The sequence below is a fragment of the Bombina bombina genome, chromosome 2 (genome assembly GCF_027579735.1).
Source record: "Bombina bombina isolate aBomBom1 chromosome 2, aBomBom1.pri, whole genome shotgun sequence".
Lineage (NCBI taxonomy): Eukaryota > Metazoa > Chordata > Amphibia > Anura > Bombinatoridae > Bombina > Bombina bombina.
Window position 1 is genome coordinate 524,528,650 of NC_069500.1, and position 24,255 is coordinate 524,552,904.

The 24,255-nt window shown below is 40.2% G+C and overlaps 1 protein-coding gene across 2 annotated transcripts in view; it reads left to right on the plus strand.

Moving 5' to 3' along the window:
- Nucleotides 1–24,255, plus strand: part of RBM23 (RNA binding motif protein 23) — a 93,200-nt gene that overhangs the window by 17,360 nt on the left and 51,585 nt on the right. For both annotated transcript variants that reach the window (XM_053702306.1, XM_053702307.1), the window contains exons 2-7: nucleotides 3,602–3,695; nucleotides 6,247–6,326; nucleotides 6,445–6,486; nucleotides 13,275–13,421; nucleotides 13,502–13,561; nucleotides 23,465–23,582. In XM_053702306.1, the coding sequence (XP_053558281.1) occupies nucleotides 3,624–3,695; nucleotides 6,247–6,326; nucleotides 6,445–6,486; nucleotides 13,275–13,421; nucleotides 13,502–13,561; nucleotides 23,465–23,582 (519 nt within the window). In that variant the 5' untranslated portion in view covers nucleotides 3,602–3,623. The remainder of the gene's footprint in view (nucleotides 1–3,601; nucleotides 3,696–6,246; nucleotides 6,327–6,444; nucleotides 6,487–13,274; nucleotides 13,422–13,501; nucleotides 13,562–23,464; nucleotides 23,583–24,255) is intronic.

The following is a 24,255-nucleotide window of genomic DNA, read 5'->3' on the forward strand; positions in this document are numbered from 1 at the left end:
GGAATTCAAGGGGCTTCCCCCAAGGGGGAGGTTCCACAGGTCTCAATTGTCTTCAGACCACATAAAGAGACAGGCATTCTTACATTGTGTAGAGGACCTGTTAAAAATGGGAGTGATTCATCCTGTTCCATTAGGAGAACAAGGGATGGGGTTCTACTCCAATCTGTTCGTAGTTCCCAAAAAAGAGGGAACGTTCAGACCAATCTTAGATCTCAAGATCCTAAACAAGTTTCTCAAGGTTCCATCGTTCAAAATGGAAACCATTCGAACAATTCTTCCTTCCATCCAGGAAGGTCAATTCATGACCACGGTGGATTTAAAGGATGCGTATCTACATATTCCTATCCACAAGGAACATCATCGGTTCCTAAGGTTCGCATTCCTGGACAAGCATTACCAGTTCGTGGCACTTCCTTTCGGATTAGCCACTGCTCCAAGGATTTTCACAAAGGTACTAGGGTCCCTTCTAGCGGTACTAAGACCAAGGGGCATTGCAGTAGTTCCTTACTTGGACGACATTCTGATTCAAGCGTCGTCCCTTCCTCAAGCAAAGGCTCACACGGACATAGTCCTGGCCTTTCTCAGATCTCACGGATGGAAAGTGAACGTAGAAAAGAGTTCTCTATCTCCGTCGACAAGGGTTCCCTTCTTGGGAACAATAATAGACTCCCTAGAAATGAGGATTTTTCTGACAGAGGCCAGAAAAACAAAACTTCTAAACTCTTGTCAAACACTTCATTCCGTTCCTCTTCCTTCCATAGCGCAGTGCATGGAAGTAATAGGTTTGATGGTAGCGGCAATGGACATAGTTCCTTTTGCGCGCATTCATCTAAGACCATTACAACTGTGCATGCTCAGTCAGTGGAATGGGGACTATACAGACTTGTCTCCGACGATACAAGTAAATCAGAGGACCAGAGACTCACTCCGTTGGTGGCTGTCCCTGGACAACCTGTCACAAGGGATGACCTTCCGCAGACCAGAGTGGGTCATTGTCACGACCGACGGCAGTCTGATGGGCTGGGGCGCGGTCTGGGGACCCCTGAAAGCTCAGGGTCTTTGGTCTCGGGAAGAATCTCTTCTACCGATAAATATTCTGGAACTGAGAGCGATATTCAATGCTCTCAAGGCTTGGCCTCAGCTAGCAAAGGCCAAGTTCATACGGTTTCAGTCAGACAACATGACGACTGTTGCGTACATCAACCATCAGGGGGGAACAAGGAGTTCCCTGGCGATGGAAGAAGTGACCAAAATCATTCAATGGGCGGAGACTCACTCCTGCCACCTGTCTGCAATCCACATCCCAGGAGTGGAAAATTGGGAAGTGGATTTTCTGAGTCGTCAGACATTACATCCGGGGGAGTGGGAACTCCATCCGGAAATCTTTGCCCAAATTACTCAACTGTGGGGCATTCCAGACATGGATCTGATGGCCTCTCGTCAGAACTTCAAGGTTCTTTGCTACGGGTCCAGATCCAGGGATCCCAAGGCGACTCTAGTAGATGCACTAGTAGCACCTTGGACCTTCAAACTAGCTTATGTATTCCCGCCGTTTCCTCTCATCCCCAGGCTGGTAGCCAGGATCAATCAGGAGAGGGCGTCGGTGATCTTGATAGCTCCTGCGTGGCCACGCAGGACTTGGTATGCAGATCTGGTGAATATGTCATCGGCTCCACCATGGAAGCTACCTTTGAGACGAGACCTTCTTGTTCAAGGTCCGTTCGAACATCCGAATCTGGTCTCACTCCAGCTGACTGCTTGGAGATTGAACGCTTGATCTTATCAAAACGAGGGTTCTCAGATTCTGTTATTGATACTCTTGTTCAGGCCAGAAAGCCTGTAACTAGAAAAATTTACCACAAAATATGGAAAAAATATATCTGTTGGTGTGAATCTAGAGGATTCCCTTGGGACAAGGTAAAAATTCCTAAGATTCTATCCTTTCTTCAAGAAGGATTGGAGAAAGGATTATCTGCAAGTTCCTTGAAGGGACAGATTTCTGCCTTGTCTGTGTTGCTTCACAAAAAGCTGGCAGCTGTGCCAGATGTTCAAGCCTTTGTTCAGGCTCTGGTTAGAATCAAGCCTGTTTACAAACCTTTGACTCCTCCTTGGAGTCTCAACTTAGTTCTTTCAGTTCTTCAGGGGGTTCCGTTTGAACCCTTACATTCCGTTGATATTAAGTTATTATCTTGGAAAGTTTTGTTTTTGGTTGCAATTTCTTCTGCTAGAAGAGTTTCAGAATTATCTGCTCTGCAGTGTTCTCCTCCTTATCTGGTGTTCCATGCAGATAAGGTGGTTTTACGTACTAAACCTGGTTTTCTTCCGAAAGTTGTTTCTAACAAAAACATTAACCAGGAGATAGTCGTGCCTTCTTTGTGTCCGAAACCAGTTTCAAAGAAGGAACGTTTGTTGCACAATTTGGATGTTGTTCGCGCTCTAAAATTCTATTTAGATGCTACAAAGGATTTTAGACAAACATCTTCCTTGTTTGTTGTTTATTCTGGTAAAAGGAGAGGTCAAAAAGCAACTTCTACCTCTCTCTCTTTTTGGATTAAAAGCATCATCAGATTGGCTTATGAGACTGCCGGACGGCAGCCTCCTGAAAGAATCACAGCTCATTCCACTAGGGCTGTGGCTTCCACATGGGCCTTCAAGAACGAGGCTTCTGTTGATCAGATATGTAGGGCAGCGACTTGGTCTTCACTGCACACTTTTACCAAATTTTACAAGTTTGATACTTTTGCTTCTTCTGAGGCTATTTTTGGGAGAAAGGTTTTGCAAGCCGTGGTGCCTTCCATTTAGGTGACCTGATTTGCTCCCTCCCTTCATCCGTGTCCTAAAGCTTTGGTATTGGTTCCCACAAGTAAGGATGACGCTGTGGACCGGACACACCTATGTTGGAGAAAACAGAATTTATGTTTACCTGATAAATTACTTTCTCCAACGGTGTGTCCGGTCCACGGCCCGCCCTGGTTTTTTAATCAGGTCTGATAATTTATTTTCTTTAACTACAGTCACCACGGTATCATATGGTTTCTCCTATGCAAATATTCCTCCTTTACGTCGGTCGAATGACTGGGGTAGGCGGAGCCTAGGAGGGATCATGTGACCAGCTTTGCTGGGCTCTTTGCCATTTCCTGTTGGGGAAGAGAATATCCCACAAGTAAGGATGACGCCGTGGACCGGACACACCGTTGGAGAAAGTAATTTATCAGGTAAACATAAATTCTGTTTTTTATTTTTTGACAATTCCAATGAACATCCAATCGATGTGCGTGTCATGACACTAGTCCAGCCCTTTGAACACCCTTAGGAAGCCAATGTAGTAAGTGCGTGGGACTGCTTGTCACAGACCAGCCAAAATAGGAAATGAAGGGGGCCGGAGGAACAGAAGATATCAAGAAGAATTATAAATCTTGTATTGCTAAATAGATATAATTTAAAAAAAAATAAAAAAATATCATTGCAACATGAGAGAGAGAGAGAAATAAACACAAGCCTGGACTACATACATATATTTTATTGTTTTTACTATTAATAATCTTTTATCTGTTAAGTCTGTTTTAAAGAAGTTTATAATTTATGTTCTCTTATTTCTTAGACTTTCTGACCACTCAACAGGGATGGCTTCAGATGACTTTGATATTGTGATAGAAGCAATGCTAGAAGCCCCTTACAAGAACAAGGAGAAAGAGGTATGCCCAGCAAGCAGCAGAGGTTACTTTCATTCTGGTGTAATAATGTATTGGAAAAGATCAGTCACTGACTAGTAGAAAGTTACCACTTTAAAGGGACAGTATACACCCATTGTCATTTAACTGTATGTAATAGACACCAATGTAAAGAATAATATGCACAGATACTGATATAAAAATCCAGTATCAAACCATTTAAAAACTTACTTAGAAGCTCCCATTTAAGCTCTGTTGAAAAGGATAGCTGGAACACTCACTGAAAGTAGTTCTATAGCAAAAAGCAGACACTCCTCCTTCCTCTGCGTATGAAAATACTTTTTACACAAACAGGAGCAAGCTGGAGTAGGTATACATCAGTATTCTTCTAAAACTTTTGGGCTTGGTTAGGAGTCTGAAAATCAGCGCAAAATTTAAAAATAAGCAAAACTATACTTAAATAAAATAAAATAAAAGCTGTATATGCTATTTAAATGATCATCTACAAAACATTTATGAAAAGAAAAATCTAGTATGTATAATGTCCCTTTAAAGCATTTTTAGTTCTTTTCTACCCATCTGTGAATGATTTTTGCTGTATCAACTGAACAGATTTAGTAAAGTGCCTGTTTTTTTTTTTGTCAACTTCAAAAGAGGTGATCGTATAGTAAATTCCAAAACTTTCATTCCTTTTATTGTGTTGAGTGAGTCGTTGCCCCTACTAGTCTCCTGCTTAACAAGTTTGCAAAGTTTGAGTCCCTTCTTTCACAAGTAACCTAAACCTATTGAAAGTTGGGTATCCGTTTCAACACAAGCCTCAGTTTGTGTTGTGATTTCTTATTCTAGTTAGTGATGTTTAACTTGGTTTTGTGGGTGGGTTTCTAGTGGTTCTTCAACCATTTATCTGCTTGCCAAATAACAAAACACTCCCTTTCTCTTCATAGAATCTAGTTCTGTACTTCTCAATGCCCAGCTCTTCTGACGAAGGGCCTTGGATGCTGATTGGAGACAATACTACCACAGACACGAAGCAAAGATTTGTTTGTGAGTGGGAGGGTTAGTTCCTCTTCACTTAGATCATGGTTCGTCCTATTTAAATCTAATGCAAATTTTAAAATAACTAAAACTGACTGAAATTTAAATAAAAAGAGAGAAATTGTAGATCAGGATGATATCTGTCCCACATTTAAGGTTATATTTGATAGACGGCTCAATTTTTTTTTATTAATGATAGTATTTGTGACTTCAAATTCAAAAGTTTTTATTAAACTGTAAGAAAAAGCCTAAATATTCAATATATAGTAGTGCCTTGCATAGTATATATATATATATATATATATATATATATATATATATATATATTATTTTATTTAAACCAGTTTTTATATAGTAAGTAGCGGTTGAATTGATTCTCCATTAAGTTAAAGTCCCCCAGCTCTTCTGAGTGACATGAACGAACACACTTCCACAAATCTCAGAAAAAAATATTTGATCTTCTTCTAAGTCAGTTTTGTTAAAATGTATACTTTTATAACAAATACTGCTTTAAATAAACCCTCTCATGAGCAACACATGCAAATAGCCCCTTAACTTGCTGAGCTGTTTTCTGTAAGTAAATTCCCTTTATATATCTAAGCACATACATACCCTAGGGAAATGTCCTGTATTGATTCCCTTGAGATTGCTGAAGACCCCACCACTGCCCCATCTTTTTTCACTGCTTTTAGTAAAATCATAAATTCCACCCATATTGAGTGGCTGAAAACCTTCTCACATCCAGTCAAGAGGCAATGCAAGAGTTGTAAATGGATTTTGAGAGCAGTGGATAATGAGGCAGACATGGAGTTTTTAGCACTTTCCAGAGGATCAATAGAGGACATTTTCCTTTTTTATATTTTCTGTTTAGACATAAAGGCAATTTTAGTTATAGAGAACAACTTGGCAATGTAGTGACATTAAGGTTCCTCAAAAGTTCAGTGTCCCTTTAAACCAAGGCACAGATGAATGATGTGTTGGCTAATATTAATTTGATAAAATCTCCCTTAACCCCACTTTACTTGGTCTCTATAGTGGAGACAGGCTTCTTGTTGTGTGTTTGTGTATCTGCCACGTTACTATGCGTTCTACCTGTGTTTAACTGCTTAGATTATGAAGCAATGTCCCCTCCGTATGTTTGCTTGAGGCCGAGGAGTATGAGCACCAAGACAAGGTGGGAAATAATAAACCCATAGTAACTTATTTATAAATCATCCTCTGCTGTGCAGGTAAGGTCATTATTGGTTGATACATTCTGGAGATGTTTCTTGTGTTTATCTTTTTGTTTAGGGTCGCCAGTGGCCAATGTAGGATTGTAAGGTATGCAGTCTTCTTGTTTAAGGAGTTGTGATACAGATGGGAGACCCTTTCATTCACTGAACAGCAGAAAATGTCCCTAACATTACCAAACTTATGTTATAATATTTTATCTGTCTTTCTGTTACTTCCCGCTCCCTATTTCCCTCCCTCCCTTTTTTTATTTCGGATTTTCCCTGATGCTCTTCTTGTGTTGGGATGACTTTTTGGGCGTGGTGAACAGGAGGAAAGCCAAAGCAAGGAAACCAAGAAAGAAGGCGAAAATTGTAGCAGTAGTAGCAGCACAGGAAACCATAGAATTAGGTGAGTGCACAAAGGATATTGATGTCCTTATGTCAAGATGATGTGCATGGGTAAAACCAGTGTTTTTTATGATGCTTGCACAGCTGTCAATATGTTCGTTTGATTTTTCCTTATACAGTAAGAAGAGAAGTCGCAGTAGAAGCCGTGATCGCCGCCGAAGGTATTGCGTACAGTTATTCTGTAACAATTTGTACTTTCCTGTGTCAGAATTTAGAGATACACAGGAATATATACTCGCTCTCTAAAATCCCATATAATGAGAGAAAAGCTTTATAGTAGTGTATATCGTATATTTGACAATTAGCAAACTCAAAGCAAAATCACAGTCCTGGGGATCTTCAAAATAATTTTATAATTGATATTAACAAAAACTTGGCAATGTACTTATTTTGCCTACTTTTCCTGTTATTGCAATCTGAAAAGTATGGATTTCTTTCCTAAGACATGGAGAGTCCATGATGTCATTCAAATTACTAGTGGGATATTCAACTCCAGGCCAGCAGGAGGCAAAGCGCACCCCAGCAAAGCTGTTAAGTGTAACTGCCTTACCCATAACCCCTAGTCATTCGCTTTGCCTTTGTCATTGGAGGTTGTGCGAAGTTGGTGTCTGAAGATTTTAATCCTTTTATGGGTACTTTTCTCTGCAAGCAAGGATTGGGGTCTAGCTGTGTCCATGTCAATCTCTTTGCTTTACTTTTTTTTTACTTTGCTTCCCCTTTGCAGAAAGCCAGAGTTAGTTACTTTGTTCTTTCTTTTCCTATGACCGGGATTGAAGTGCACCATTTATCACAGGATCTAAGGTAAGTGCTTTTTGCTTTCTAGGTACAGAAGGATAGCAGCACTTAGGAGGTTAATCCTCTATTTAGATCCTTTATTTGGGACCTAATACTCTCTTTATTAATTAAGGAGTCATTTTATGGACATGGCACTTGGATTTTTTTTTATTGTATGTGGGGCAGTTTATAGGAGCGTTTTACTTGGCCAGGGGAGGTTAGGGGTTAAAGGGACAGTCTACACCAGAATTAATATTGTTTTTAAAAGATAGCTAATCCTTTTATTACCCATTTCCCAGTTTTGCATAACCAACAGTTATAATATACTTTTAACCTCTGTGATTATCTTGTATCTAAGCCTCTGCAAACTGCCCCTTTTTTCAGTTCTTTTGACAGACTTGCAGTCTAGCCAATCAGTGCCTGCTCACAGATAACTTCTCGTGCACGAGCACAGTGTTATCTATATGAAATACGTGAACTAACACACTCTAGTGGTGAAAAACTGTTAAAATGCAATCTGAAAGAGGTGGGCTTCAAGGTCTAAGAAATTAGCATATGAACCTCCTAGGTTAAGCTTTCAACTAAGAATGCCAAGAGAACAAAGTAAAATTGGTGATAAAAGTAAATTGGAAAATTGTTTAAAATTACATGCTCTATCTGAACCATGAAAGTTTATTTTGGCCTAGACTGTCTCTTTAACAAATAAGAGTTCTTTATTGGTTACCTCCCTTTTTATTTGCGCTTCTTGTTTAGAGGCTTACATCTTTATTGGTAATTATTGGGCTACCGGATAATATTATTCCCACTTTCTGTCATACATTCAAATTATCATTGGTTTGAAACGGCAAAATTTTGTGCTCTTTTTAGAGCGGTGTAAATGTGTTGCAGTTTATTTTCTGTGATCACGTGTGGACCGCACTTCCACTTTTATGGAGCGGAGCAGTTATAGTGTTCGTGCAGCCGTCTTGGATTCTGCAGTGTCATTTCTGAATCGGCTCCTGTTAATCTACTCTTGAGCCGGTAGGAGCCTCAGGCATCTGTGACAGTTTGTTTACGTTAACCTTATAATCGATTGTAGTTTTTTAATTTTATCTAATTCAAATTTACTTTTTTTTTCTGAAAAATTCAAATTTTTATTGTTGCATTACAATTTCTATATTTGCACATTACTTGTGGGACCGTTATTCCAGACTATGGATACAGATAAGGATCAATCTATCTCTATAGATGGATGTTTACTTTGTTTAGGTAACCAGATTGCCCTACCTATGCAGTTTTGTTCATCCTGTTTAGCAAATACTTTAAAATGCAAAGAAAAAATTCACCCTTCCGTGCCAAGAGTGTCTCAGTATTCTGCTGTGTGTGACAAGCCTCGGCTTTCTCCTCAGATGTCCCAAGCCTTAGTTGTTTCTCATACTGTGCCTTCTGTGTCCTCTCATCCACCTGGGGGTGTTTATTTCCCTGGGGATTTTGCTGCTCAAGTTTCTTCTGCAGTAACTGTGACTTTGTCTACTTTCCCTGCATTGGGAAAACATAAGAGAAAATCTAAACATTTGCCTGATACTAAGGTTTCTGTCTCTACTACATTAGCCACTCTTGCTCAGATGTCTGAGGAGAATACTTCAGTAGCTTCTGAAGGTGAGATCTCAGACTCTTGACACTTTAGCAGAGAAATCTTCAGAATCTGAAGAGGTTACTTTTAGATTTAAGCTTGAGCACCTCTGGTTACTATTGAAGGAGGTTCTAGTTACTTTAGATGACTCTGAACCTTCGATTGCTGCCAACCCTTCAAAGTCTTCTAAATTGGATACAGTCTGATTCCCCATTTTCTGAGGAGATTTTTCCTGTCCCAAGCAAGATGTCTGAAATTATTGCTCAGGAATGGGATAAGCCATAGGTTCTTTTTTCCCCTTCCCCTGTTCTTAAGAAGTTTCCTGTTGCTGACTCTATTCGTGACTTTTGTTGCATGGTTCCTAAAGTAGAAGGGGCTATTTCTACTCTTGCCAAAAGAACTACCATTCCTATAGAGGATAGTTGCTCTTTTAAGGACTTAATGGACAAGAACCTAGAGGCTTACTTAAAAAAAAAATGTATATCCATCAAGGGTTACAGTGGCAACCAGCAGCAAGTATTGCTACGGTTGCTGGAGCTGCATCTTATTGTGGTGATGCATTATCTGATCTTATTACACAGGAAACTACAGTAGAGGAGATCCAAGATAGGATCAAAGCTCTCAAACTGGCCAATACCTTTATCTGCAATGCCAATATGCAGATAATTTGTCTGGGAGCTAAGATATCTAGCTTCGCTGTACTAGCCCGCAGGGCTCTGTGGTTAAAATATTGGTCAGCCGATGTCTCTCAAGACCAAGCTTTTGGCTTTACCCTACAAGGGAAAGACTCTGCTTGGACCTGGTCTGGCAGAGATAATTTCTGAGGTTACAGGTGGAAAGGGATCTTTCCTACCTCAGGACAAGAAAAATAGACCTAGAGGTCGTCAGACCTCTAATTTTTGTTCCTTTCTTAACTTTAAGGGACAGAAGTCCTCCTCCTTCCTCTTCCAAGCAAGATCAAACCAGCTCTTCTTGGAAATCCAACCAGCCCTGTAACAAGAGAAAACAAAACAAGAAGCATGAAGGTTCCGCCCCCGATTCCAGTGTGGATCTGGTGGGGGGCAGGCTTTCCTTTTTTTTGTAAAACCTGGATACGCGATGTCCCAGACCCTTGGGCGGTAGACATAGTATCCAAGGGTTACAGAATGGGGTTCAAGTCTTGCCTTTCAAGAAGCAGATTTCTCCTGTTAAGACTGTCCTCAAACCAAGTAAAGAAGTCCTTCTTAAAATGTGTAAAAGACCTATTCCTTTTGGGAGTTATTGTTCCTGTCCCTCCAGCAGAACAGGGTCTAGGATTCTATTCAAATATTTTTGTGGTCCCCAAAAGGAGGGAACTTTTCGGCCCCTTCTAGACCTCAAGAGTGTCAACAAATTCCTCAGGGTTCTGTCCTTCAAGATGGAAACTATTTGTTCCATTCTTCCTTTGGTACAGGAAGGTCAGTCTGACTACCATAGACCTGAAGGACGCATACCTTCATGTTCCCATTCACAGGGAACACCATCAGTATCTGAGGTTTGCATTTCTGGACAAGCACTTCCAATTTGTTGCACTTCCATTTGGTCTGGCCACGGCTCCTAGAATATTCACAAAGGTTCTGGGGGCGCTTTTGGCTGTGATCAGATCCCAGGGAATTGCTGTAGCGCCTTATCTAGACGACATCTTGGTTCAGGCGTCCTCTTTTCAACTAGCCCAGGGAATTGCTGTAGCGCCTTATCTAGACGACATCTTGGTTCAGGCGTCCTCTTTTCAACTAGCCCAATCTCATACAGAGATGCTGTTTGTCTTTTCTACTTTCCCATGGGTGGAAGGTGAATTTGGAGAAAAGTTCTCTTGTTCCATCTATCAAGGTGTGTTTCCTAGGGACTATCGTAGATTCTCTGTCCATGAAATTTTTTCTAACGGAGGTCAGAAAATATTTTTGCTTCCTGCCTTTCTCTCCAGTCTGTATTTCATCCATCTGTAGCCCAATGCATGGAGGTGATTGGCCTGAAGGTGGCATTGATGGACATCATTCCTTTTGCTCGGTTCCATCTACGACCGATGCAGCTTTGTATGCTCCATCAATGGAACTGAGATCACTCGGGTTTATCTCAGAGGATAAATCTGGACCCTCTAACAATGGACTCTCATGGTGGGTGTCACAGGAACATCTGTCTCGAGGCACTTGCTTTCGGAGACCTTCCCAGGAAATTGTGACTACGGAAGCCAGTAATGCTGGATTGCGGTTTGGTGCCCTCTAAAGGCTCAGGTCCTGTGGTCTTGGGAAGAGTCCTCTCTTTCCATAAACATCTTGGAGTTGAGAGCTATCTTCAATGCTCTATCAGCGTGGCCTCAGCTGTCGTTAGTTCGGTTTATCCGATTTCAATCGGACATTACGTCAGTGGCTTACATCAACCACCAGGGAGGGACTCAGACTTCCTTAGCCATGAAGGAGGTGACTTGCATTCTGCAGTGTGCGGAAGCGCACGATTAAATCTCCTATCTGCCATCCACATTCCGGGAGTGGACAACTGGGAGGCAGATTTTTTTTTGAGCAGACAGACCTTTCACCCCGGGGAGTGTGCTCTTCATCTGTCACACCAAGGTTCCTAAAGGTTCCAGGCATCACACCAAGGTTCCAAAGTATGGTTCAAGGTCAAGAGATCTCATGCTGTTCTGATAGATGCTCTGGCGATTCCTTGGAGGTTTTCTCTGGCTTACCCGTTTCCTCCATTTGCTCTCCTTCTTCCACTAGTTATTTCTCGTATCAAACAGGAGAGAGCATCAGTGATCCTAATAGCTCCTGCATGACCTGGTTCACAGATCTGGTAAGGATTTCATCTCTACCGCCTTGGAGGTTACCTCAGAGGAAGGACCTTCTACTTCAGGGTCCTTTCCTTCACCCAAACCTAGAATCTCTGAAGCTAACTGCCTAGTTCTGTCTAAACGTGGTTTTTCTGAAGCAGTCATTGAAACAATGATTCAGGCTCGAAAACCGGTTACTCGCAGGATTTACCATAAGATATGGTGTAAGTATCTTTCTTAGTGTGAATCTAAGGGTTTCTCCTGGAGGATTCCCCGGATTTTGTCTTAGGGTTTATCGGTCAGTACTCTGAAGGGTCAAATTTCTGCATTATCTATCCTTTGGCACAAACGTCTGGCAGACCTACCAGAGGTTCAAGCCTTTGTTCAGGTCCTGGTTAGAATTAAGCCTGTGTTTAAACCTGTGGAGCCTTAATTTAGTTCTCAAAGTTTTGCAGCAGGCTCTGTTTGAGCCCATGCATGTGGTTGATATAAAACTGTTATCCTGGAAAGTTTTTTGTTTCTTGTTGCCATTTCCTCCGCTCGCAGAGTGTCTGAACTTTCAGCTTTGCAATGTGATTCCCCTACCTTATTTTTCATGCAGATAAGGTGGTTCTTTGTACTAAATTGGGGTTCCTCCCCAAGGTGGTATCGGATCGAAATATTAATCAGGAAATTGTTGTTACTACTTTGTCCTAGTCCTAATCCTCCTTCTCATAAGGAACGTCTTTTGCATAACTTAGATGTTGTGCGTGCTGTAAAGTTTTACTTTCAAGTTACTAAAGATTTAACGCAATCTTCTGCCCTATTTGTTTTCTCTGGAAAACGTAAGCGTCAGAAGGCCACTTCTACTACTGTCTCTCTGATTGAGAAGTTTGATTCGTTTGGCTTATGAGACTGCTGGACAGCAGCCTCCTGAGAGAGAATTACAGCTCATTCCACTAGGGCTGCCTCCTTCTTGGGCTTTCAAAAATGAAGCTTCTGTGGAACAGATTTGCAAGGCGGCAACATGGTTCTCTCTGCATTCTTTTTCCAAATTCTACAGATTTGATACTTTTTCCTCGGCTGAAGCTTCTTTAGGGAGAAAGGTTCTTCAAGCGGTGGTGCCTTCTGTTTAGGTCCTCCTGCCTTTTTCTCCATGCCTGTTCATTCCGTGTCTTCTAGCTTGGGTATTGGTTCCCACTAGTAATTGGAATGATGTTGCGGTCTCTCCATGTCTTAGGAAAAAAATAATAATTTATGCTTACCTGATCAATTTATTTCTTTACGGACATGGAGTCCCCATGACCCCACCATCTTTATTTTTAATTCGGCAGTTTTGAGTACACCTCAGGCACCTTTTCACCCTTGTGTTTTCTTCCTTTTCATTTCCTTTGGCTGAATGACTGAGGGTTATGGGTAAGGCAGTTACACTTTCTGGGGTGCTCTTTGCCTCCTCCTGCTGGCCAGGAGTTGAATATCCCACTAGTAATTGGAATGACAACGTGGACTCTTCATGTCCGGAAAAAAATAAATTTATCAGGTAAGCATACATTTTTTGTTTTTTCGTAACCTTCATCCTCTTACAAGCTGTTCTGTGATTGCTTATACAAAGCAAAAAACTGTACACTTAAAATTACTTAAATACACACCCTAACAATTATACACAGTGAAAATATATCTACAGTATTTATTTTATTTTTTTTAAACCTCTTATATAAAATAAAAAAATGCAACACTGCCACTGTTCTGTTCTACTGTCTACTACTGCAGTTAACTTATTTTTCCATTACATCCTTCAGCCGGAGCAGAGATCGCCTTCGGCGACGAAGCAGAGACAGACACCGCAGCCGTGAACGTCGACACAGGAGCAGGAGCCGAGGGAGACGTCACAGCTCCCGCAGTCGTGATAGACGCAGAGATGACCGTTCTCGATACCGTAGCCCTGCGTTAGTATTTGAACATTGATTGCAATCAATATAAGGCAAAAACAATCATTTAAATTTAACTCTCCTCTTTTCACTAACAGACGTCGTTACACACGTAGTAGGAGCCACAGTCCTAGACACAAAGACAAGAGCCCTCTCAGGTATTTTATATTTTTATATAGGAAAAGATTCTTTTGACACATTTTGGGTGCTAAGCTCCTTCTTTTAGACCAACAAGTGCTACAATTTCATTTCTAAATTGTCCTGGACACTGTAAATAAAGCAAAAGCAGTTGGGAGCACCCCACCACAAGCTGCAAGAAAACATGTTGCTTTTTTATTCAGAGCAAGATATAGGAAATCTATGTGAGACATCAGTATTATGTTTCCTCAGAGTGGTAGTCGTGCTTTTAAAGTGAATGTAAATTTTGATGCTAAAGTGCCCGGTTTTTAAAAATTTGATTAAAAACAGGGGCACTTTAATTCATCAAAATTTACATTTCACAAACTTACCTTTTAATCTTGACAGCAGATCCAGCTTGCTCCACCTGTCGCAAAGCCTCTTCCTGGGTCTAAAATGAGGAATCCAGCTTCCTCCAATCACGGCATTGAATCAGACACTGATTCCCCCGGGGAGGGAGCCGTGATTGAAGGATGACCCATCCGTCATTTCTGACATCAGAAATGGCTTGCGACGACCGGAGGAAGCTGGAGCAGCTGTCAAGTTTAAAAGGTAAAGGGTTTTTTTGTTTTGTTTTTCACAACAGGAGTGAAATGTAAATTTTGATGAATTAAAGTGCCCGTTTTTAATCAAATTTTTAAAAACCGGGCACTTTAGCATCAACATTTAAATTCACTTTAAACTCTTCCACCATTTACCTAAATTGTAACAAAGCTAGCTGCTATTATACAACTCCCTATAGTGGCCCTAAACACTTTTTTCTTTCTAATGACATGAGTCCACAGATTAATTAAAGGGACAGTCTAGGCCAAAATAAACTTTCATGATTCAGATAGAGCATGTAATTTTAAACAATTTTCCAATATCTTTTATCACCAATTTTGCTTTGTCCTCTTGGTATTCTTAGTTGAAAGCTTAACCTAGGAGGTTCATATGCTAATTTCTTAGACCTTGAAGGCCACCTCTTTTTTTCAGAATTCATTTTAACAGTTTTTCACCACTAGATGGTGTTATCTATATTTCATATAGATAACACTGTGCTCGTGCACGTGAAGTTATCTGGGAGCAGGCACTGATTGGCTAGACTGCAAGTCTGTCAAAAGAACTGAAATAAAGGGTCAGTTTGCAGAGGCTTAGATACAAGATAATCACAGAGGTTAAAAGTATATTTTTATAGCTGTGTTGGTTATGCAAAACTGGGGAATGGGTAATAAAGTGATTTATCTTTTAAAACAATAAAAATTCTAGTTTAGACTGTCCCTTTAATCTAATTACTATTGGGAATATCATTCCTGCCCAGCAGGAGGCGGCAAAGACCACCACTGCAAAGCTGTTAAATATCACCTCCCTTCTATCCAACCCCATGTCATTCTCTTTGCCTACGTTAGTGTAAGGAAGTGGTAAAGTTAGGTGTCTAGAAAGATTCTTCAAACAAGAGTTTATTATTTTATTTGCAGTACTAGTATGTACTGTTTTTACTCCACGGTGTAGCTGTAGTCCATTTCAGTCTCTTCAGTAGAGAATTGGTGGCTTTTAAGCAAAGGGAACTTGTGGGACATAATTCTCACTGCGCCTCCCTCATATTTTAAATAAGTTGCTGCCCTTATTATTTTCCACAGGTCAATGTGAGGGAAAGGACCTCTCCAAACCTAGTGAGCTGCCTTGCTGCCAGGCAGATTTGAGGTAAATGCTAATTTTATTTTCTTAGGGAAATAGTAAAGTGCCATGTATTTTCCTTAACAGGGATATTTAATACATTACTCCTAGTGTTGTAAGGGGATTATGTATGGCAAGCACTGGGGACTTGAGGAGAACTTGGCTCATTTTGGTGGTTTTATTAACGTTTTTGCATTAAGATGTCTGCTGAGACGTTATTTTTGACACGCTTGTGTGAGGTAAAAATTTATCTCTTGTGCACTTGTTGTTCTCTCACTTCCTGTGTATGGAGGAGAGATATCTGCATCTTATTGTTTTTCAAGTTTAACTGTCATTTGTTAGCCTGTCATTACTGAAAAAGCTCCAGTTTGGATTCAGGTTTTAAAAAAATAAAGCAGTTTCTTTTTAAATAGGCACCTCAGCAAAGCTATTGCTGAGGTGTAGAGGCTGTTTGAGGTGTTAAGATGTTTTTATTACTCTATCTTGTAAAATAAAGCATTTTCATTTTTGTGTATTTGTTCAAAAAATAAAGCAGTTTCGTTTTTGCATTGCATCAAAAATAAAGCAGTTTCATTTTTAAAATTGAAAGAAACTGTTGGAACCTTGCTGCCTGATAACAGTTCTACCAAAGCTAAGTGCATTTGTTGTAAACTTGTGGAGGTTTTATCTCCTGCTGTGGTTTGTAATAGTTGTCATGATAAACTTTTACATGCAGAGAATGTATCCATCAGTAGTAGTTCATTACCTGTTGCTGTTCCCTCAACATCTAATGCACAAGATATACCTGTGAATTTAAAATAATTTATTTCTGATTCCATTCAGAAGGCTTTGTCTGCCATCCCGCCTTCTAATAAACGTAAAAGGTCTTTTAAAACTTCTCATAAAGTTGATGACATTTCAAATGACTGGCAACATGCTGAATTATCCTTCTCTGATGGGGATCTATCTGGTTCAGAAGATCCTGCCTCAGATATTGACACTGACAAATCTTCTTATTTATTTAAAATGGAGTATATTCGTTCTTTGTTAAAAGGAATGTTGATTACATTGGATATGGAGGAAACTAGTCCTCTTGATATTAAAACTAGTAAACATTTAAATTCTGTTTATTAACCTCCTGTGGTTATTCCAGAGGTGTTTCCAGTTCCTGATGCTATTTCTGATAGGATTTCTAAGAAATGGAATAGGCTTGGTACTTTTATTCCTTCTTCAAGGTTTAAAAAATTGTATCCTTTGCCAGCAGTTACTTTAGAGTTTTGGGAAAAGATCCCCAAAGTTGATGGGGCTATCTCTACTCTTGCTAAACGTACTACTTTTCCTACGGAAGATAGTACTTCTTTTAAAGATCCTTAAGATAGGAAGCTTGAATCTTATCTTAGGACAGCCTATTTATATTCAGGGCATCTTCTCAGGCCTGCAATTTCTTTGGCTGATGTTGCAGCTGCTTCAACTTTTTGGTTGGAAACTTTAGCACAACAAGTATTGGATCATGATTTGTCTAGCATTGTTAACTTGATTCAACATGCTAATAATTTTATTTGTGATGCCATTTTTGATATTATCAAAATTGATGTTAAATCTGTCTTTTAGCTAGAAGAGCTTTGTGGCTTAAATCTTGGAATGCTGATATGGCTTCTAAGTCCAGATTGCTATATCTTTCTTTCCAAGGTAATAAGTTATTTGGTTCTCAGTTGGATTCAATAATTTTAACTGTCACTGGGGGGAAGGGAGTTTTTTTTGCCTCAGGGTAAATGTAAAGCTTCTAACCATTTTCGTTCCTTTTGACAAAATAAGGAACAGAAACCTATTCCCTCCCCCAAGGAATCTGTTTCCAATTGGAAGCCTTCCTCGAATTGGAATAAATTCAATCCATTAAAGAGATCAAAGCCAGCCCCCAAGTCTGCATGATTCCAGCTCAGCTGGTAGAGCGCAGATTAAGATTTTTCAAAGATGTTTGGACCAATTCGGTCCAAAATCAATGGATTCAGAGTATTGTCTCTCAGGGGTAAAGAAAAGAATTCAGAGTTAGACCGCCTGTGAGAAGATTTTTTTTTTTTTCTCTCACGCATCCCTGCAATCCCAGTAAAGGCTCAGGCTTTTTTTTGGATCTAAAAATTTTGAATCTATATGTAAGAATACCAACATTAAAAAATGGTGACTATAAGGGCTATTCTGCCTTTTGTTCAGCAAGGGCATTATATGTCCACAATAGACTTACAGGATGCATATCTTTATATTCCGATTCATCCAGATCACTTTCAGTTCCTGAGATTCTCTTTTCTAGACGAGCATTACCAATTTTTTGCTCTTCCTTTTGGCCTAGCAACAGCTCCAAGAATCTTTTCAAAGGTTCTCGGTGCCCTACTCTCTGTAATTAGAGAGCGGGGTATTGCTGTGTTTCCTTATTTGGACGATATCTTGGTACTAGCTCAGTCTTTACGTTCTGCAGAATCTCACACGAATCAACTAGTGTTTCGTCAAAAACATGGTTGGAGGATCAATTTACCAAAAAGTTCTTTGATTCCTCAGACAAGGGTAACCTTTTTCAGTTTCCAGATAGATTTAAGGGACAAGAGACGTTTGAAATTGGTTGCAGCCTGTCGGAACCTTCAGTCTGTCATTCCCTTCAGTAGCTATGTGCATGGAAGTTTTAGGTCTCGTGACTGCAGCATCGGACACGATCCCCTTTGCTCGTTTTCATATGAGACCTCTCCAGCTTTGTATGCTGAACCAATGGTGCAAGGATTATACAAGGATATCACAATTAATATCCTTAAATCCCAATGTTTGACTATCTCTGACTTGGTGGTTAGATCACCATTGTATTGTCCTAGGGGCCTCTTTCGTTCGTCCAACCAGGACTGTGATCACAACAGATGCGAGTCTTTCAGGTTGGGGAGCTGTCTGGGGATCTTTGACAGCATAAGGGGTTTGGAAATCTCAAGAGGCGAGATTACCAATAAATATTTTGGAACTCTGTGTGATTCTCAGGGCTCTTCAGTTTTGGCCTCTATTGAAGAGAGAACTGTTCATTTGTTTTCAGACAGACAATATCACAACTGTGGCATATGTCAATCATCATGGTGGGGCTCACAGTCCTCAAGCTATGAAAGAAGTATCTTGGATACTTGTTTGGGCGGAATCCAGTTCCTGTCTAATTTCTGCGGTTCATATCCCAGGTATAGACAATTGGGAAGCAGATTATCTCAGTCGTCAGACTTAACATCCGGGAGAGTGGTCTCTCCACCCAGATGTGTTTTCTCAAATTGTTCAGATGTGGGGTCTTCCAGAAATAGATCTGATGGCATCTCATCTAAACAAGAAACTTCCCAGGTACCTGTCCAGGTCCAGGGATCCTCAGGCGGAAGCAGTGGATGCGTTGACACTTCCTTGGCGTTATCAACCTGCTTATATTTTCCTGCCTCTAGTTCTTCTTCCAAGAGTGATCTCCAAAATCATCATGGAGCAATCGTTTGTGTTGCTGGTTGCTCCAGCATGGCCTCACAGGTTTTGGTATGCGGATCTTGTTCAAATGTCCAGTTGCCAACCTTGGCTACTTCCATTAAGACTGGACCTTCTGTCTCAAGGTCTGTTTTTCTATCAGGATCTTAAATTATTAAATTTGAAGGTATGGAAATTGAACGCCTAGTGCTTAGTCATAGAGGTTTCTCTGATTCAGTGAATAATACTATGTTAAGGGCTCGTAAATCTGTTTCTAGAAAGATTTATTATCGAGTTTGGAAGACTTACATTTCATGGTGTTCCCCTCATAAATTTTCTTGGCATTCTTTTAGAATTCCTAGAATTTTACAGTTTCTTCAGGATAGTGTGGATAAAGGTTTGGCTGCAAGTTCCTTGTAAAAAACAAATCTCTGCTCTTTCTGTTTTATTCCTCAGAAAAATTGCTAAACTTCCTGATATTCACTGTTTTCTACAGGCTTTGGTTCGTATCAAGCCTGTCGTTAAATCAATCTCTCCTCCTTTCTAGTCTTAATTTGGTTTTGAAGGCTTTACAGGCTCCTCCATTTGAGCATATGCATTCTTTTGACATTAAACTACTTCCTTGGAAAGTGTTGTTCTTTTTGGCCATCTCTTCTGCTAGAAGAGTTTCTGAATTATCTGCTCTCTTGTGAATCTCCTTTTCTGGTTTTCATCAGGACAAGGCAGTTTTGTGGACTTCATTTAAATTCTTACCTAAGGTTGTGAATTCTAACAACATTTAATAGAGAAATTGTTGTCCCCCCTTTGTGTCCTAATCCTAAGAATTCTTTGGAGAGATCTTTACATTCTTTGGATGTGGTGAGAGCTCTGAAATATTATGTTGAAGCTACTAAAGATTTCAGGAAGACTTCTAGTCTATTTGTTATCTTTTCTGGTTCCAGGAAAGGTCAGAAGGCTTCTGCCATTTCTTTGGCATCATGGTTAAATCTTTTGATTCATCAAGCTTATTTGGAGGCGGGTAAAGCCCCGCCTCAGAATTACAGCTCATTCTACTAGATCAGTTTCCACTTCATGGGCTTTTAAGAATGAAGCTTCAGTCGATCAGATTTGCAAAGCAGCAACTTGGTCTTCTTTGCATACATTTACTAAATTCTACCATTTTGATGTATTTGCTTCTTCGGAGGCAGTTTTTGGTAGAAAAGTTCTTCAGGCAGCTGTTTCAGTTTGATTCTTCTGCTTATGCTTTAAGTTTTTCCTTTTATTTATGAGAATAAAATTATATTTGGGTTGTGGATTAATTTATTTCAGCAAAATGGCTGTTTTTATTTTGTCCCTCCTTCTCTAGTGACTCTTGCGTGGAGTTCCACTTCTTGGGTATTTCTATCCCATACGTCACTAGCTCATGGACTCTTGCCAATTACATGAAAGAAAACATAATTTATGTAAGAACTTACCTGATAAATTCATTTCTTTCATATTAGCAAGAGTCCATGAGGCCCACCCTTTTTGTGGTGGTTATGATTTTTTTTGTATAAAGCACAATTATTTCCAAATTCCTTTGATGTTTTTTACGCCTTTCTTTTTCACCCCACTGCTTGGCTATTCGTTAAACTGAATTGTGGGTGTGATGAGGGGTGTATTTATAGGCATTTTGAAGTTTGGGAAACTTTGCTCCTCCTGGTAGGATTGTATATCCCATACGTCACTAGCTCATGGACTCTTGCCAATATGAAATAAATGAATGTATCAGGTAAGTTCTTACATAAATTATGTTTTTTTCTGCTCGTAGAGTCTCAGAGCTTTTGGCTCTGCAGTGTGATCATGTGGATAAGGCTATCTTTCATACTGAGTTGGGATTTCTTCCTGAGGTGGTGGAATACTGCTATATCAATCTGGAAATTGTCGTTCCTTCTTTTTGTCCTATTCCTTCCCAGAAGGAATGTCTGTGGCATAACCTGATTGTTGTGTATTTTTTGAAGTTCTATCTGCAGGCGACTAGAGACTTTCGACAATCTTCTGATCTTTTTTGTTGTGTTCCCTGGCAGATGTAAGGGCCGGTAGGCCACTTCTTCTATTCTTTCCTTCTTCTTTTTTTTTTTTTTTTTTTGGGTTATGGGAAGTTGTTGTCAATTGACTTATGAGACAGCTGGACAACAGCCTCCTGAGAGAATTAAGTCTCATTCCACTAGGGCTGTCTTTTCTTACTGGACTTTCAAAAATGAAGCTTCTGTGGAACAGATTTGCAAGGTGGCAACATGGTCCTCTTTGCATACTTTTTCCAAATTCTAAAAATTTGATACTTTTGCCTCGGCTGAGGGAAAAAAGTTCTTCAAGGTGTGTTGCCTTCTGTTTAGGTCTGCCTGTCTTGTTCTCCCTAACTGTTCATTCTGTGTCCTCTAGCTTGGGTTTTGGTTCCCACTAGTAATTGAATGATGTCGTGGACTCTCCATGCCATAGGAAAGGGGAAAAAAAATATGCTTACCTGATTTATTTATTTCCAGATATGGAGAGTTCACAACCCCACCCTTTATTAAGACAGTTATCTTTTGACTAAACTTCAGACATCTCTTCGCCTTTTGTGTTATTCCTTTTCCATTTCCCTTCGGTCGAATGACTGGGGATTATGGGTAGGGGAGTTACACTTAACAGCTTTGTTGTGGTGCTCTTTGCCTTCTCCTGCTGGCCAGGAGTGATATTCCCACTAGTAATTGAATGACGTCGTGGACTCTCCATATCCGGAAAGAAATTTATCAGGTAAGCATAAATTTTTGTTTTTGTGTTTTTTAGAACGTTGTTTCAATTTCGGGAATACACTGTACATTGTTTTTCTGCTTAGTAAAAATAGTTTTGCCTCTAAGTTTTATATGTACATGAAATATTTAATATTAAAGGGACATGAAACCCAGCATTTTTCTTTCATCATACTTATATTATCAAAGTTGTTTAACAATTGCTCTATATGTAACTTAGAAATGTGTTTCATACTCTTGGTATCCTTAGTCCCTACTCTGCAGACAAATTAGTGTTGAGGGAAGGGATGCTACACTGCAAAAAAATATATCAATTCGGGTGGGGGAGGATCCTACACTAGAGATTGGAGAGGGGTGGTTGGACCACTACACAAAAAAATATATATAACCTAGGTACTGGCAGACACCTTCAGGATGGGACAATTAGAGAGCTGTTTGGGAGGAATCAGAGAGGTGGGAGGGTAAATGGGAGGGGGGATTCTGCACTGCAGGAAGAAACGAACAATAACAAAAAACAGGAGCGTGGGAGGGATCAGGGAGGTCAGAAGTGTCTATTTTAATTACACTCCCACCTATTACGCTTGCAAGCTTAACTAATTAATCCCTTCCATGAATTTCAGAAGTGTGGTGCACTGCTGCAATTATCGGACTTCTAATTGCTAAACACTAATTTTGAAAACCATGCATGCAGGGTCTTATTAAGGCCTAGGCCAACAAGGCCAGTGCCTAGGGCAGCAGATTTGGGAGGGCCAGCACATCTGCCCTATCCTCTCTAAAAGCCAGCACACAGTACAGTGAGCAATAAAGTGCAGGCTTTTAAGGTCACTCTTCACAGGCAGTTCTCCTTTAAACCATTGCTTCATTTAGAGCCACCATTATTTTTGCAGTGAAAGCGTTCTTGGTGAGAAACTTGCCCGGGGATATGCTTACAAGGTGAGGCTGGAGGAGAAGACCTTGTGCCGACATGCTGCCTCCCCTTGTCTGCTGTGGTGGGTCTGCTAGTGCAGTGCTTATTGCAGGTCTTAGTAACAGACTGGATGCCTCTGCACTGCTTAGATCAGCTTGTGATGTCTAATCATAAACTCTCAGCATTTATGTATGTTAGCTACTAATGGCTAGCTTTCTCTGCATTCATGAGCCCATGGAGTAAATAGTAAAAACAGACACTTAAAAAGTTTCATTACTTGAATGATGGTAATTACTGTATGTTGTTGCATGTAAAGGGCAGTGATTGTTTCAAAGTGTATTCTTCTTTCCCTCCCTTCCTCTCCCCCTTCTTTCCCTTTCTCTCTCCCTCACTTCCTCAACTCAATCCTTCCCTTCTTTCTCTCAACTCTTTTCATTCCTTTCTTTCCCTCCCCCCTTCTCCTCTCCCCACTTTTCTCTCTCTCCCTTCCTTCCCCTCCCTTTTCTCCCCTCCCTTTTCTCCCCTCCCCTTCTTTCCTCTCCCTTCTCTCAGGGAGAAAATGGTATGAGATGCATGCAATTCAACCCACCTGTATGCAAATGCTAGCCTATTTTCTTTTGAATTGTTATGAAAAAAAATAAATAAAAATAAAACATTTTACACACTGATCCCAAAAAAATATTAAGGGGAAAAAAAGACCTAAAATCTTTGGAGGGGGGCAGCAAAATTTTGAGTGCCTAGGGCAGCACAAAACCTAAATACGCCACTGCATGCATGTGTATTTCTGAACAAAGTGGAACCCAAGAGAGAACCTTTTGTCTTAACTGATTGTGTGTGTGTATCATAGGTAAATAAAAAAAGCTCTATTTCTGTTTAAATTAAGTGAAAGCAAAAATGCTAAAAATTGTTCTGCATTTTGAGCAAGTTTTTCTCTAAAATTCCCAGTAACAAAGGGATTGAACCCAGTGTAAGGGTTAATGTGTAGCTTTTTGGGTGTGTGCTAGAATAGTTTTGTCTTCTCATATTATCTTGATTCATAATTTTGGCTTTAGCTTTAGAATTGGCTGACATTTTGTGTGGTATGAATACAGGTGTACTTCATGCTTTTTAATGTAATGCTGTTTCCTCAGAGAACCTGACACAGTCTTGACTCCAGAAGAACGCGATGCCCGCACAGTATTTTGTATGCAGCTGGCTGCAAGGATACGGTCACGAGATCTTGAAGACTTCTTCTCAGCTGTGGGCAAGGTGCGGAAAAACCCCAAACATTTATCTGAGAATGTGACCGTTCTATTTCAGCACTTTCTTTCCTTTTGACTTATTTTACTATTCTGATTTCCCTCTATTGGCAGTGAGAGTCCACTAGAACATTTATAACCTATGGGAAATACTATTCCTGGCCACCAGGAGGAGGCAAAGACACCCCAAACAAGACTATAAATATCCCTCCCACTTCCCCTACCCCCTAGTAGTTCTTTCTCATGGAGGTAGGCAGAGAGATGTGCTCTGTAAAGAAGAAAATAAGTCAACATGGCTTGGCTCTCAATAGAGCCGGGGGTCATGTATCTATATAAATCTCAATATAGTATTGGTATATATAATAACGGTCGACGCTGGGTATCCCATGCTTCTTTCCAGTCTAATCTAAATCCCCCATCTGATAATGTGGTGTGTTTCACACTAAATTACAGACTCATTGGTAAGTCCCCTCTTTCTTTAATGTAATTGCCAAGAGTCCATGAGCTAGTGACGTATGGGATATACATTCCTACCAGGATGGGCAAAGTTTCCCAAACCTCAAAATGCCTATAAATACACCCCTCACCACACCCACAATTCAGTTTTACAAACGTTGCCTCCCTATGGAGGTGGTGAAGTAAGTTTGTGCTTGATTTTCTTCTGTGATATATGCGCTTCTCTG